The 16,019-nt window shown below is 37.2% G+C and overlaps 1 protein-coding gene and 2 long non-coding RNA genes across 7 annotated transcripts; 1 reads left to right on the plus strand and 2 right to left on the minus strand.

Moving 5' to 3' along the window:
• Positions 1 to 1,018: 1,018 nt before the first annotated feature.
• Positions 1,019 to 2,639, minus strand: LOC120105533. Of its 2 annotated transcripts, none has more exons than XR_005507917.1 (3): positions 2,268 to 2,639; positions 2,056 to 2,157; positions 1,019 to 1,944 (listed from the first exon to the last, which is right to left on the minus strand). It is a non-coding gene; the product is annotated as an uncharacterized LOC120105533 (long non-coding RNA). The 2 variants fall into 2 exon arrangements; XR_005507918.1 differs by having other exon boundaries at positions 2,045 to 2,157.
• Positions 2,640 to 6,924: 4,285 nt separating this feature from the next.
• LOC120105532 lies at positions 6,925 to 13,230 on the plus strand. 4 transcript variants are annotated; one of them, XR_005507916.1, is made up of 5 exons: positions 6,925 to 7,466; positions 7,973 to 9,370; positions 11,319 to 11,399; positions 11,473 to 11,769; positions 11,950 to 13,230. It is a non-coding gene; the product is annotated as an uncharacterized LOC120105532 (long non-coding RNA). The 4 variants fall into 4 exon arrangements; XR_005507915.1 differs by having other exon boundaries at positions 11,954 to 13,230; XR_005507914.1 differs by having other exon boundaries at positions 11,021 to 11,399; positions 11,473 to 13,230.
• An 868-nt stretch (positions 13,231 to 14,098) lies between these two features.
• On the minus strand, positions 14,099 to 14,908 carry LOC120105514 (disease resistance RPP8-like protein 3). The gene has a single exon (XM_039118076.1). It carries the CDS (start codon positions 14,906 to 14,908, stop codon positions 14,099 to 14,101), a length of 810 nt encoding a protein of 269 aa, XP_038974004.1.
• Between the last annotated feature and the right edge of the window lie 1,111 nt (positions 14,909 to 16,019).

Raw genomic sequence — 16,019 nt, forward strand, 5'->3', positions numbered from 1 at the left:
TAAGTAAGTTTGGCATGCAGTTAATCAATGTTTGAACACTTACTCTAGCCTGTCACACATTTAAGTAAGCTCGGCACCCAGTTAAGTAACCTTGGAATATACTTAATCTAGCCTAACACATAGTTAAATCATCTCGGAACACAGTTACGTCTTCTCTGCACACAGATAAATCTTCTCTGCACACAGATAAATCTTCTCTGCACAGAGTTAAGATGGCTCAATGTTGGAAAAGGTTTGAGCCATCTTAACTATGCAGAGAATATTTATCTATGTGCAGAGAAGACGTAACTGTATTCTGAGATGATTTAAGTAAGCTTGGCATATAGTTAATTAATGTTTGAACAGTTAATCTAGCTTGGTATATAGTTAAGTCTTCTCGACACACAGTTAAGTAAGCTTGGAACATATTTAATATAGCCTAGCACATAATTAAATCATCTTGGAACATAGTTATGTCTTTCCTGCACAGATAAATCTTCTTTGCATAGAATTAAGATGGCTCAATGTTGCAAAAGATTTGTGCTAGACTAGATTAAATGTATTCCAAGCTTATTTAACTGTATGCCGAGAAGATTTAACTGTGCAAAGCTAGATTAAATATTCAAATATTAATTAACTGCGTGCTAAGCTTACTTAAATGTGTGTCATGCTATATTACCTATATACCAAGCGTACTAACCTAGTTGCAATAGTGAGTTAACTATGTTCGAGACTAGATAAACTGAGTTCCAAGCTTACTTAACTAATTGCAATAGTGACAAATTCACTGTACCTATCAATATCATAAAGATTAAATTATTTGCCACTCACTCATTATTTTTATTTATTTAGTTATTTATTATTTTATTTCATTGAAATATATTTATTTATTTATTTGTTTGTTTATTCATATATATATATATATATATGCATTTATTTATTTATTTATTTATTTTATTTATTTATTTTCTTTTTTTTCTTTCCTTTTCTTCTTTTTTTTTCCTTTTATTTTTCTTTTCTTTTTTCTTCTCTTCTTCCCGAAGCTTCTTCTTCTCCTTTCTTCTCCTCCCGGCCTCCCTTCTTCCTCTTCTCTTCTTCTCTTCTTTCCATTACCCGTGACTCAAGGGAGGCCGGCAGCGCCAGCAGCCGGTCAGCGGCTTAAGGGACTCTTTCCTTCACTTCTCTTCTTCTCTTATTTTCTTCCTAGGAACTCTATCCTTCACCCACGGCTCAAGGGAGAGCTTCCCTCGTCGAAGTGGCCGGGAGGGGGCCGGGCCATGGCCAGCAGTGGCCGCAACCGGCGGCACCAGCCAGCGGCTTAAGGGACTCTTTCCTTCACTTCTCTTCTTCTCTTATTTTCTTCCTAGGAACTCTATCCTTCACCCACGGCTCAAGGGAGAGCTTCCCTCGTCGAAGTGGCCGGGAGGGGGCCGGGCCATGGCCAGCAGTGGCCGCAACCGGCGGCACCAGCCAGCGGCTTAAGGGACTCTTTCCTTCACTTCTCTTCTTCACTTCTTTTCTTCTCTTCTTCACTTCTTTTCTTGTGAGGCACTCTTTCCTTCACTTGCGACTCAAGAGAGAGCTTCCCTCGTACCCAAGAGGGGGTCAGGTCGTGGCTGGCGGCGGCCGTGGCTGGTCAACAGCGCTTGCGGCAGCTGTGGCCTGGCTGTTGCGACTGACCCCCTTCTTCTTTCTTTTCTTCGGTAGGAATGGGGATTGGCACCTCTCCACCGTGGAGGCGGGGGCATCTTTGGTACTTTATTTAAAAAAAAACCTCTTAGGAACTGGAAATTAAAATTAGTGAAGTCGTTGGACTGGACATTTCAGTTATTGATCAGAACTTTTTGTTATACCAAGGTCCATCAGAGCCTCGGAGGGAAGGGAATTAATTACCCGTATATGATATATACTAAGCCGTTGGACCTTTTCCCAAGTTGTCATCCTGCTCCTTGTATTATCGTTTATCTGCACCGCGAACATACATCAATAGCAAGAACATTCCTTTCAACTTTTTATTATTTTTCTCACAAAACAATAACATTTATATACTATAAGCAAACATTACCCCCATATTACCATTGTCTGCAGCCTTACCAAAGGTAAGGAAGGTTCGTGTAAAAAAGATGCAAGCAGGGCCCATTATCTGGATTTATCTCAATAGTCCCGACATGACTAAACCTGATATAACATGATCCTACACTCAGTGTTGCAATTTCATGGACTGCATGCGGGAATTAGAACACAAAATAAACAAACCGTGAAACTATTTAAAGAAAATTGAAGCATACCTTGATGGCTCTGAGCAGCCATTGTTGATCACTGCAGTGATATCCTGCAGAAAACGAAAGCACAGAGATGGGCTGGATCTTTCCCTCTTTTATGCATGTCTCCTCAATGGGATAGTTGCTTCTAGAACGTAGAGATCTTAATGCCATAGGTTTTCTCTACAGGCACATATATCTAGGAGTAGAATGTGGACCCAGCCCAATTAGTAATATTAATGGGTCCATTTATTACATAGCCATTAACCAAATCAAGCCTATACCAATACTCACTACACCACAAGACTAAAACTAAAAAGCCCAAAATAATTATATGATTATAAATTAATTATGAGTTTCTTAATATTTATTCAAATGACAATTTAGCCCATATTATGTAACAAATTAAATTAAAATCAATCCATAATAAATGGAAACCTCCTTTTATGAGTAATTCTAACATTCTCCTATTTTAGCGACATTCATTAGAACTTTATATATATATATATATATATATATATATATATATATATATATATATATGCATGCATGAATGTATAATTCCGGCTAAGTTCGCCTCATGCGGCCTAATGTGCCGCATCTTTCGTATGCCGCATCTTTTTATCTCCCGTATCCAATTCTCCACTCTTTCGTCTCCCCTCTTCCTCCTGGACTCGGCATCTTTGAGGAAGCTTTTCATTCGTTGCAGTTCTGTTCTGACCCATTCGACTTGATCCCTCGCCCCACTTAAGAAAGCAGCTTCTGAGGAGGTTGGCAAGCTGAGAGACGACATCGGAAACCAGAGACAGCCATCTCTCCTTCCCTTGCTCCTCCTCACAGGAATAAGGTTTCAGACAATACGGTCAAATGGAGGAGCCAAGAGGAAGAGGGAGAGGGCTTTATCTCTCCGGAGCAAGAGCTCAATTCTGATGCTTTCCGTCACCAAGAAAAAAGAAAAAAAGAAAACAATCTGATGCTTTCCTTCAGCAATAGCCATGGAATTTTCCTTTTTTAAGGCAGGAATGGAGGAAGTGAGAAACTTCCCCCAAAATTTATTAATTGAAATTCAACTTCGGGACAGCATCTCATCTTTGGGATAAGTTCATCTGAAGTTCCTTGGGAACTTGGGAGCAAACATCTCCACTTTGGGACAGCATCTCACCTTGGGGATAAAGTTCATCTAAAGTGCCCCGGCAAGGACGGCTTCCAAAGATAAATTCTTCAAGAAAGAGGATTCCATGTTTCGCAATAGCTGTCCATGGAATCCCAAGATTTAACTTTGGATGCCCTCCTTGCCATGGAACTTCAGACGAACTTTATCCCAAAGTTGAGATGCTGTTCCGAAGTTGGCACGGACTCGTATAGGAGAAGAAACACGACATGAGGCCCAGCTTATATTATATATACTAAGGCCCTGTTTGGGCCCTCCAAAAGTACTTTTAGATAAAAAACTGTGTTTGGTAAATTTTTCAAAAAAGTGTTTCAGCTTTTGCGGGAAGCTGAAAACAGCTTTTGAGAGGAAGCTCTAATTTGGAGCTTTTGGGAGGAAGCTGTTTCAGCTTTTTCGGAAAACTGTATTTTTGACAAAAATACCCATATTAAAATAACATAATTATATAGTTTGTCCCTTTATAAACCTAAAAATCTGCTGGAGCAAAGAACCCTAGCCGTCAGACTCCCTTCCAAAATCAATTTATTGTTTTTTTTTATCATCAACCTCGCGGCCCACGCTGAGGTCCTCCTCGAGCGTGGACCACGAAGAAGAGCCCATGGACCGCGGAAAATTATTTTATGGAAAATTATTTTATACTAATAATTATAATATTTTATACCTTTATTTTTGTATTATACTATAAATATAATATCATATTATATTACATCATAATACATTAATATGTTATGTTAAATAATTTAATATTATGTTATATTGTGGAAAATTAATTTATACTAATAATTATAATATTTTATACCTTTATTTTTGTATTATACTATAAATATAATATCATATTATATTATATCATAATACATAAATATGTTATGTTAAATAATTTAATATTATGCTATATTATGAAAAATTAATTTATACTAATAATTATAATATTTTATACCTTTATTTTTGTATTATACTATAAATATTATATTATATTACATTACATTATAATACATTAATATGTTATTTTAAATAATTTAATATTATGTTATATTATGGAAAATTAATTTATAATAATAATTATAATATTTTATACCTTTATTATTATATTATACTATAAATATTGTATTATATTACATTACATTAAAATACATTAATATGTTATTTTAAATAATTTAATATTATGTTATATTATGAGAAATTAATTTATACTAATAATTATAATATTTTATACTTTTATTATTGTATTATACTATAAATATAATATACATTACATTATATCATAATACATTAATATGTTATGTTAAATAATTTAATATTATGTTATATTACCAAATATTAATTTACTCTAATAATTATATTACTATTATGCTATATTAACATAATATTATTTTATATTACAATAATATTATACTATATCATATATTTATGTATTAATTTATGTTATGTTTTATTATATTATGTTGTATAATACTATGCATGTCCTTTATGGTAATTTTGTCATATAAAAGTACTTTCTCAGTTTGTTTATCAAACACAAAACAAAGTACCACAGCACTTTACGAATGTAGTTACCAAACAGCAAACAGCTTTTTATAACAGCTCTACTTCAGACAGCTCTACTTCCAACAGCTCTACTTCCAACAGCTCTACTGCCAACAGCTCCCCCAAACAGGGCCTAAGCCGTTGGACCTTTTCCTTGGAAAGGGGAGTATGTCATTGTTTTATCATTATTCTTATCCTACTATAATTTTCTTTGACATAGAGGTAGCCTTTTTCAGATGGTAGTCAGCAATTATTTAGGATAACTTGGAAATGTGTCTTCTGCTTAGTTTTTTTGAAAAAAAAATAAAAGTAATGTTTCTTTAGATATGAATTTGAATGGATTCTGTTACGCCCCGAACCCAGCACCTGGTCCGATACGCGACCGGCCGCATGAGCCCTAAAGCAGTGTCTTAAAGATCATGCAAGGACTATGATTACAAAAATTTCAATAGATCCACAATTAATTTAGTAATTCAAATAGACAAATTCAACATGCCCAAATAAACACGTTAGTTCAATTACAATATCTTCAAATGTTCATCGACATCAAAGAAAGATAAACAACTAACTAACTAATGACTCTGGTACTCGCACTCTGTACCCATCCTATCCAAATCTATGCATCCTATAACTCTGGTAAAAAAAAAAAAAAGAAAAGGGGGTGAGCTTTACAGCCCAGTAAAGAACCCTACACATCCATACCAACACAATAATAATATGAATTTGAAAACCACGACAAATCGATGCACATTTCATGAAATTATAAACAGTTTCCAAAAGACTCAAATAATCAATATAATTATGTACATCAATCATTAATGAAAGTCCATAATTATACATCAAACATCAATAAAAGTCCAGCAACATAAGAATGATATGGTATATAATAGCTTAAAAAACATTATGACTGTTTTTAATGCTTTTTCTTCCCATTCTCTATTAACTTGATCCGGATCAATTATCTTTCTGACTTTGGGCTATATCCCGATCACGTTTCCGGCCCGTGACGGGACAATCGATAGTATCACATTTCCAGCCTGTGACGGGGCAATCGATAGTATCACATTTCCAACCTATGATGGGGCAATCGATAGTATCACATTTCCAGCCAGTAATGGGGCAATCGATAGTATCACATTTTCAGCCTGTGATGGGGCAATCGATAGTATCACATTTCCAACCTGTGACGGGGCAATCAATAATATTACATTTCCAGCCTGTGATGGGGCAATCAATAATAACAAGATAAGCCCAAAGTTTCTACTCATTTAACCAATTCACATACACACATCAATTCCTTTTCTCATCTTATATCCGGCCTACACTAACCATGGTCACGTTTCCGGCCCATGACAGGGCAACCAATATAACATGGTTAGTCCATACCACCACATCCATTAGTCCAATTATGTAAATGTAAATTATGCTCAGAATTGTATTCGTCATAATATCAATTATAAACAAATATAACCAAAATACGATTTAATGCCATCATATCATAGGAACCTCATTTATAAATCCAAATATGCAGGTGTAGGTTATGCGCATGCATGCATCCACCATAGTACCAATCATAAGCTAACACAATCAAAATATAATTTAATATAAAACTATTTTTGCTTTGTCTATATCATAGCATATCAAACTATATGATATAAAAATATTTATATCATGCAGGATTGGCGTACAAGGATTCTTACCCTTTATTGAAAACTCAAAAAACTAATCACCCGCCCTCATGGCGATCTATGAATCGAACTGCGCAGGCCTCTGCTCAGCGTCCTCTCGTCCAATAGATTGTTTTCCTACAGAATCTAGTCAATATTAAAAATTACCTAAAATATTTGACAATCCAAGACCCCGTTTGATTTTCTAAAGAGGAAATCTAGCATCTTAGGACTACCCAAGGTCCTCAACAGTCCAGATCCAAGTTTAGAGAGAGAACCCTAACTAGAGAAAAAAAAGACTAGAAAGAGAAAAGAAGGGCAAAGAAAGAAGAGGGGGAACCGAGTGGCTCTCCCTCCCTCCCTCCCTCTCTCTCTCTCTCCTTCTTTCTATCTTCTCCTCGTGGCATGCTTGGCGGCGGTAGCCACCCATGGCCGACGACCCAGTCATCGACAACCCCAACGTGGTGCCGACCACGTGCCATGCCCGACGACGGTCGGCCACGCACCATGCCCGACGACGGTCGGCCACGCACCATGCCCGACGACGGTCGGCCACGCACCATGCCCGGCGACGACAGGCCGAATGGAAGAAGGAAAAGACCGAACCGTTGCTCAGTTTCTCCATCAATCTAATGGCTTACCGACCATATTCCCAAAGAAGTAATGGCCCAAAGATGAGGAAGAAGGAGGAGGAGGTGCTCACCTTGCCTCCGACGAGCTCCTCTGGCTAGATCAGTGGTGAATACTCTGATCTCCTCTCACAGATTGCTTGGCGGTCAATCCTCCTATGGAAGGGCTCTTGGTTGATGCCCTAGAAAGGAGGGGAAAGGGAGTCTTTATAGGCAAGAATAAGGCTCAATTTAGGTAAGATTTGAGCCTCGTTTTCCTCTGGATTTTTTTTTTTCGGGTGGATTTGGGAGGATGAAGATGGGTTTGAAACAGAGGAGGGAGAAGACCCGATCAGGAGTCTCCCCCCCTTCTCATGGGTCAGACTAGTGCCCCAATCCCAATAAAATGTGGGCTTTACAGATCCAGCATAATTTTGTTTCTTGACCGAAAAGAAAAGAGAGTCTTCAGTGAGGCTTGAGTCCTCAAGGTTCCTTTAAGAAGCGTCATTCTAAATATAAAGTATGTGAATACATTTGTCATAGTTCAGCCTAGATTAAGTTATCATCTCTTTTTTCTATCTAATGCAGATTCTGTCTGTTTATGAAGAGAGTCAAGTGGTTTTAAGTGGCTTGGCAATAATGTATCTTGGCACTTGAATTTTAGGCTTCAATTCAATTATACTTATCATCCATTCGCATACAGATGAAATATTCTTTCTGTTTGGTAGCTAACAATGTGAACTTCTTGTTAATTAAATGCAGACTTCTCTTCCGGTGAATGAGATTACTAAAGCCTTGGCAAAAATGGGATACTTGGTGATACCATCAGACGATGCTGGCCGATTCGTGTGCAACTATGTTTACTATCATTCGCTCCAGTTTGCAGAACAACATGGCATTAAGTCTCTTTTTGTACATGTTCCTCTTTTTCTGACAATCAACAAGGAAACCCAGATGCAATTTGCTGCTTCCCTTTTGGAAGTACTTGCTTCCTTGCCCTAGTGCCTTGATCATCTTCTTGAACATTAGTTCCCTCTTCAAACCTGTTGGAATTTATGGTGAACCAAGGTGTCAGGCATCATATAAGGATGCTTATTTGCTTGTTAGACCAAAATCGTCTCTCTTGAAGATAATAACTGTGATTTTGTTGATTTGGTCAATCATCTACTCATGTGTCTTGGATAGATGGTCAATGGAATTTTCATGTTTGATACAAGCAATGTACGGTTGCTTGAGGGTGTATATATTTGTGATCAGATTTTGCTCATGAGTTTGTGCATCCTGCAAAGAACTCTGTATTTGCAGAAGCAAATGTGGAACAAGTTGGGTCATTTCTGCTGAGTTCCTGCTTATGGTTTGTATGAGTGCTAAGAATTCCCATCTAAGAGCTCGAATTATTGTTTTTTTTCAAGTTATAAGCAATAAAGTGAGGAAATTTCAGATCCTAAATTAATAAATTATAATAATGAATAAAATCAGCTGGTAATCCTTTTACAAAAGCATATCGAGCTTGTTCCTATGAATATGGTCAAATAAACTCTATGTACATGGACGACCATAAGCCAGCAAACTTAAAAATTTCTGCTTGATTTATTCATTAGGACTTGTTGCTGGCTTATGGTAGATGCTTGGTGTAATGTTAAGCTCTAAAAGATGTAATGGAATCCTGGGACGATTATTATTGGATGAAACCTTCAAACCCAAAACATCAACATTAACAGCCTACTGCAGTGCATTAAATACATGCGCAGAGAAAAATGCGCAACTATGAACACAAAGCCCCTGCAGTTGCCTGGGAGACCTAAGGTTTCATCCAATAACATCAGGATCACTACTTATAACATCAAGTGATTCTTCATGAGTTGCTGCCTTTGAGAGCAATTGCTTAACTTGGCTCTTCTTTGTCAGACTTGCCATTGAAAGTTCATCAAGGTAGGTGTCTGGGTGGTTAAAGTCTTGGTGATAAACAGTACCTATCAAAGTGACACCTGTGTATTTGGAGCTGCAGGTATAACTAAGTCTGGTTGGATGTAGTTCTTGCTCCATTGTTGTTTGAGAAAATTCCTAGGTTCACAACCACACCATCAGATCAGAACAGAATAACTAATGCACGAAAGAACCCTAATCAGCCTTGGCTTCCACCCTTACCACGCGATTGAGGTATGGTTTCTTTCTTAATTTCTCTCCGGTTATTTACCTGTTTGGAGATTCCAATCTCTTTCTTTGAAATTCTTGATCTCAAGGTTTCTTTTGGATTGTTCTTTTTTTTTTTTTGAAAGAATTTTTTTCGGATTGTTCTGGCTTTGTTCCCGTTTTATTTATCCGAAATAGTCAGATGCTTGTGTTTCGAGATGATTTCATGCTGTTTTAGATGAATCGGTGCATGATTTCTGGGTAAGTTATGGACATGGTGTTGGTCTTGTAGTTGAATGGCATCGTGCTTCTTTGAGACGATCTCGAAGATGAGTGGTTGCTGTGGTCCTGGTATCGATCTAAAGATTAAGTTTTTTGGCTAGATGTTAAGAGTAATTTTTCTTCGAGAGCCGGTGCGGGATCATCCTTGAATCACCACTACAATTTTGGTATTGATAACTTGTTTTCTTGAAGTCAACATCTTTCTTCTAAGTTTGTTTTTGGTCGCTTATGGCAGCAAGTTTCGGATGGATATCTGAATTCATCTTCAGTATTATTAAGCAATGAGGAGATAAACATTATGGATAGGGATAAACAATGTTATAATTTTGACAGCCTTGTCATCCAGCTTAGGAACTATTACCATGGCATCTACCAAGAATGCTTGCTAGGATTCCAAACACAAAATACATCGAGGTGTATCTAAGTGAAATAGTGAGAGGCTGATGGGCAGCTGTTCACTGATGTTCTGTGCTCTGAAGATATGTTTTATTTGAACTAAGGTTTGGTGTTCTTCCCCTGTATCGAGATGGGAGACAAATCGATGCAACTGCTGTAAAACAAAAAATGAGTTTCCACCGAAAGCCTGCCTACAATCTAAGGCTGATCTGAGATTCATACGACACTCTGTGTAGCTGAACATTTCAAAACCTATCATATATTGGAGGCAAATATTGAGCAGAAACCCAGTAACCATATAAGTAAAATAATTCAACAAAAACAAAAAGAGAAAAATATTTGTCAGTAAAGATTTAAAAGACTCAAACAGAAATAGCTTTTCAGAAGCAATAGCAGCAGAGCAGTCCATTCAAGTAGATAAAATTTCAGATATTAGAAGATGTCATGGTAGCCGAGGCCTGCTCATCCTTAGATTTCTTCTTCAGTGCCATTGAGTATCATCTCAAGAGCGAATTGTTGCATATGGTGGTTGTTCTGAAAGGTTAATACAGATATCTCTCATCTCTCTCATTGGCCATGTGGATAATATTATTATAAGTTTAGTTCTGTCATTTTTGCATTTTGATTGTGTTTGGGGACACTAAGTTTGTTCACTGATATTGCTGAAGAACATTGACACTGCATACCTACATATCCACTAGTATATTGATATATAAGGCTGTGTTACAAGGATATACCATCTCAGTATACTATATCAACGTTACCTTTTTTTCAGTGCTATGCCTTTATATGTTAAAGTCTGATATCCATAAGCTCACTGTATAGGCTTAGCTTGCAAATTCAAGTTAGCGAGCAGACTGTCTTGTGTTATGAATGGATGTGCTACATACTACATGACTGCTACACTATAGTTGTATGCTTCTTTTTAAGTGATTAATATCGAGCAGTTGTGAATTATCAATATGCTGATCTCAGATATTTCTTTGAATGGATATGTAGATGAAATGGATCACATGGCTGTCCTCATCAAGTACACATTTAGAGCCATTAGTCATCTTATGGCCTTTTTAACTTGCTCGCCTTCCATCACATTGTCAGTTTTATTGCCTTCTTGGCCTGGTACCGGCTGCATGTATCATATGATTCTTTTCTTTGGTAGGATTCATATTATTGTTGTAGGAAATTGTGTTTGAAACTAAAATTTAGTAAGGGTGGGCCTATGTTGAGCTAAGTCAAATACAAATTTGTAATGTTGAAGGAAAAACAAAGAAATTATAACCTTTGCTTGTGGTTGCAGGCTGTATCCATGCCAACAGCCTCATTTCTGAACCAATCTACAAAGGTCCCGGATTGGGTAGAAAATGGCAAATGGCAAACTGTAAGTAATTCAATGTTGAACGATTTAGAAGGGATGTCTCATCAATATGACACAGGGCAATTGATCCATACAGTGATACCTCCTACACTTGGTGCACTTAATCTGCATGATGGCATCACCAATACTTGGTCCATGCTTCGTCGGGGAAGACCAACCAAGTTGTTGGCTTGTCAGCTGGGATTAGGGTGTTGGTACTAGATACCTCATGTTGGTGTCGATGAGATCTTGGGAGGCGATGATGGCCCGATTGGGGGTGAGTTTAGGCGATGGTGGCAGCACGGGTACTAACTCCAGTGAGGCATGTAACAAAAGCATGCTTGATCACATACACCACTAGCAGTAACTCTGTACATGCTCTTGTTCTATCAAGGTTCGCTCATCTCTCTCTGTTCCTATGTTAACACTTTAATGACAACTAGACTGATTATCACATGAATGTTAATTTTGATTGAGGCCACTTAAATTTCAGTTTTATTTTCAAATCATATTCATTTCTAGGCCCTTATCTTTTAAAATTTTGTCAGCATGTTTTGAATTTGGATTAACCTAGTCAGGGGCAGCGGTGAGGATGAGGGAGAGAAGGAAGCCAGAGGGACTGCGATAAGCGTGGGATGAGAGGAAAGAATAGCTGCATGCAATGATCTTAGTTTTTGGGGTTCTTGGGTGAAGGGGGTGGGGCATGGGGGCTCCAATAGTCTTATGTACCAGGACCAAAATTTTGTTGATCAGAGATTTTTTGAACTTTGAAAACAATGCCTTCCCAATGCCTTCCCTCTCATTAGCTTTTCTTGATTCCTCCACTTTTTTAGGTTAAATAATACCTCCATTTATTGTGGATGAAACAAACTCTAATTTGAGTGTCGGGCCATTTGACCTATAATAATGTATACTTGATTTCCAACTCTTTGATAAGTTTTATAATGAACTGCAAATAAGTATATTTTAGGTTTTTCTCTCTAAAGGCAAATTTCTGCAGCAACAACTTTTATTTCTGTTTTATTAAGGTCATAGCATTGGGAAGCACGAATTCTAAACATTTGGATCCAAAAATAATAAGATAAAGTCAATTTCACTTGTTATTTAATTAGCTCTAGGTTTTATTGCATCTTAATTTTTGCATTTCTTCTTCTAATCTATTCAATGGATTTTTCAAATCCTGATGCAGATGTTTTTATGTCTTGTGGTTTCAATCGTATGGTTATTTTGTTTTGTTTATTATAACACCTTTTTTGGGCAGAAGGAGAAAGGAAACAAACATTCTGGCTTAGGAAGGTTGATGATATGTTCCCAGCTTCCATTAAAAGCCTTTTGACAAGCAGTATCGTTAAACAGCAGTTACAAGAACTACTTGTATCTGATACTAAAGACTAAGAAATGCATACATGTTTCGAAACCCATTTTAATGGATGCCAGATCAAAGCCAAGGGCTAACAAACCCCGTATGCCTTCAAGGTGGACCTTATAAGCATGGAAGGCTACCCGATTAACCAACTAAATAAAATCTCAGTAAATTCAATTTAAAAGCAAAACTCACTCAATCTTCCAGGTATTAGGTAAGGAAAAATGTAAATAATAATTTATGCTCAACAACAATAATCCCAAGATAATAGTGTCACAATGTTCCAGCACATAATTTGATAACCAAACCAAATATAAAAGTAACATATACAGAATCCAACTAAATAACTAAAGAAAACTATATCTACTAGGAACTCGGAAGCAAGTCTATGCGTGCACTCCCCAAGCCCCATGTGATTCATGATTTAGAATCTGAAAATAGGAAAAAAAGAAAACAAAGAAAAAAGTTAGTGAGCAACACTAGCTCGGAAAGTAACATAATATTAGAAAATAGTGTCTAGATATGCTAAGCAAATGATAAACCAAAACAACAGTTTACAAACATAATATTAACTAGGAAAAAAAATTTATTTTCATTAAATCTCAATGAATGTCTTTTAGAAATTTACTTTTCATGAACTATTAATAAACTCAACATCAGATAATGACCACATAACTTAGTGGCATGGATCAGATACTGAATAATAGGCATAACAGATATAAAGTACACTAGGTACCAGATAACAGATATCAAATAACAAGCATTACTCTAATTACTTGTGGCTCGATATTAAAATTAGTTTATCAAGTTACAAATCGATAGAACAAATTAATTTAAAGCAAATTATTAACAAAAACACTAAGAAGTGTTATGTTACTTACTTGCCATAGCGAGAAACTCCAGCGCTCTCCTTCGCATGCGAAGCCTAGCATGTTCAATTAATCAATACAAATTCAGTGCATCGTTCATCAACCATCATAATAAATTATTTCTAAATTCCTAATTTCAGCTTTAATGTCCAAATTACTTTTAGCTTTAATTTTTTATCCCACTTAATTTGAGACTACATAAATGAATAAAAAATTAGAGTTTTGACTAGAGCATAAAACAAGTAGATATAGTACGTAAAGAGTAATCACTAGCAAGGTCAGCAGTACTTCATTGAGTTAAATAGTCTTTTATCTTAATCTAGAGGAGGTAAAGAACTTTACAATCAATTTTCTTAAGTTCTGGATCAAAAGTGTTAAAACTCAATCAGAATTTGAGCAATTAGAACATTCAATCATGCAAGAAGTTTATTCCATTAGCAGTATCTCAAGGGATGGATATAACATAGGAAAGGGAGGGGAGAGGGAGCGACTTACATGAATTCAATTTCGTTCGGCAAGTCAAAATGAATGGAGGGGATGTGTCGGACTTTGTACGCATCCTCATTTCTGACCCTTTTGTTGAACTCATAGGACATATCTCTCAGGTCCAGTTCTCGAAGTGTGGTCACGTGCTGCAATCCCTCAGGAAGCATCTTCAACTTCTCGCATTTTGCGATAGTTAAGTGGGTTAGGCTAGGCATCGCCCCAGCCTTCACTCTCCATTCCTCTAAACTATGGACACCGAATAATACCAATTGTTGTAGTTGAGGAAAGCCTCTAGTAGAAGAACATGACATGCTCTTCCCTTTGTATGCATACGCATTTAGTTGAAGAAGCCTGAGGTTTGGTAGCTTGTCCAGCACCGGCATTGGGTCTTGCTCGAATTCAGAATGAATTAATACGAGCTTGGTGAGGTTTGGCGGGAATTGACTGCTATCTGGGCACTGCTGCTGTTGTTTGAGTAACAACCGTCCCCATAATGTCAATGAACGGAGCTGGTACAGGTTTGGTGTCTGAGCAAAAAGGACATCCCCAGGGATTATACGTTCGAGCAAAATCAGAGACAACGAGACGAGGTTGTCCATTTGCTTGAGTGCTTTTTCGAGTGACTCCTCAAACATTCTATCAACTGCTTTGTGAATCTCCTCTGTAGTAAAGCTTGGCGTAGTAACCGATTTTTTGATGAATCTTATGCCTCGTAAACGGACAATATCCATAGCATCCAGACCAAATTCAGACTCCTCGATTTGCAGAGTCTGCAAGTTTTTGTGATCACCACCTATCGGTGCGCTTAGAAACATGTGCAGATTAATATATACGTGCCTCAGTGTCCGGATTTTCCAAAATGATTTTGGAAGCCAATAAATGTATGTACCACTCACATCCAGAGTCTGCAGATTCAGGAGATGTCGGATGGAGGATGGCAGTCTCTTCAAACTAGTGTTTCTCAATCCCAGATATCGTAGATGAATCATGCTGCCGATCTGTTTCGGTAACTCCTTAGAGAATAATGAGATTTTTCCAGCTCTTAGATTAAGCTATAGCCGCATGCCAGCACGTGTAGATCTAAAATTAGAACTCAAATAAAAAAATTAGATTGAATTGGAATTACCCGATCCAATCGATCCATGTGCATCCCTAGCTGTAATGGGCATATACTGAATTAAATTTAGATCTAAAATTAGAACTCAAATTAAAAATTAGATTGAATTAGAATTACCCGATCCAATCGATCCATGTGCATCCCTAGCTGCAATGGACATATACTGAATTAAATTTAGATCTAAAATTAAAACACAAATAAAAAATTAGATTGAATTGGAATTACCCGATCAAAGATCCATGTGCATCCCTAGCTGCAATGGGCATATACGCATAGAGAAGTTAGCTCCTTGCTTTCCTCGTCGCAGTGAGGGGGCTGAGTGAGAGAGATGGAAAGAGCTATTGCTGAAGCTCTGGTTTCCAATGTCGTCTCTCAGCTTGCCAACCTCCTCGCACAAGAAGCTGCTTTCTTAAGTGGGGTCAGGGATCAAGTCGAATGGGTGAAAGCACAACTCCAGCTATTGCAAGGTTTCCTCAAAGATGCCGAGTCCAGGAAGAGGGGAGATGCAAGAATGGAGATCTGGATAAAGCAGATGAAAGATGTGGCATAAGTTATAAGTTATACACATGCATGCATCCATCATACTACCAATCACAAGCCAACACGATCAAAATATAATTTAATATAAAACTATTTTTGATTTGTCTGAATCATAGCATATCATACATATCTAAGCATAAAAATATTATATCATGCAGGATTGGCGTACAAGGATCCTTACAGAAATTGTAGATTGACTCAAGCACAGATCCGAATCACAACCTACGCGCTGGGGTGCTGAGTCCCCTGATCAAACTCTCCTGACACTG

Source organism: Phoenix dactylifera, unplaced genomic scaffold (assembly GCF_009389715.1).
Source record: "Phoenix dactylifera cultivar Barhee BC4 unplaced genomic scaffold, palm_55x_up_171113_PBpolish2nd_filt_p 000305F, whole genome shotgun sequence".
Lineage (NCBI taxonomy): Eukaryota > Viridiplantae > Streptophyta > Magnoliopsida > Arecales > Arecaceae > Phoenix > Phoenix dactylifera.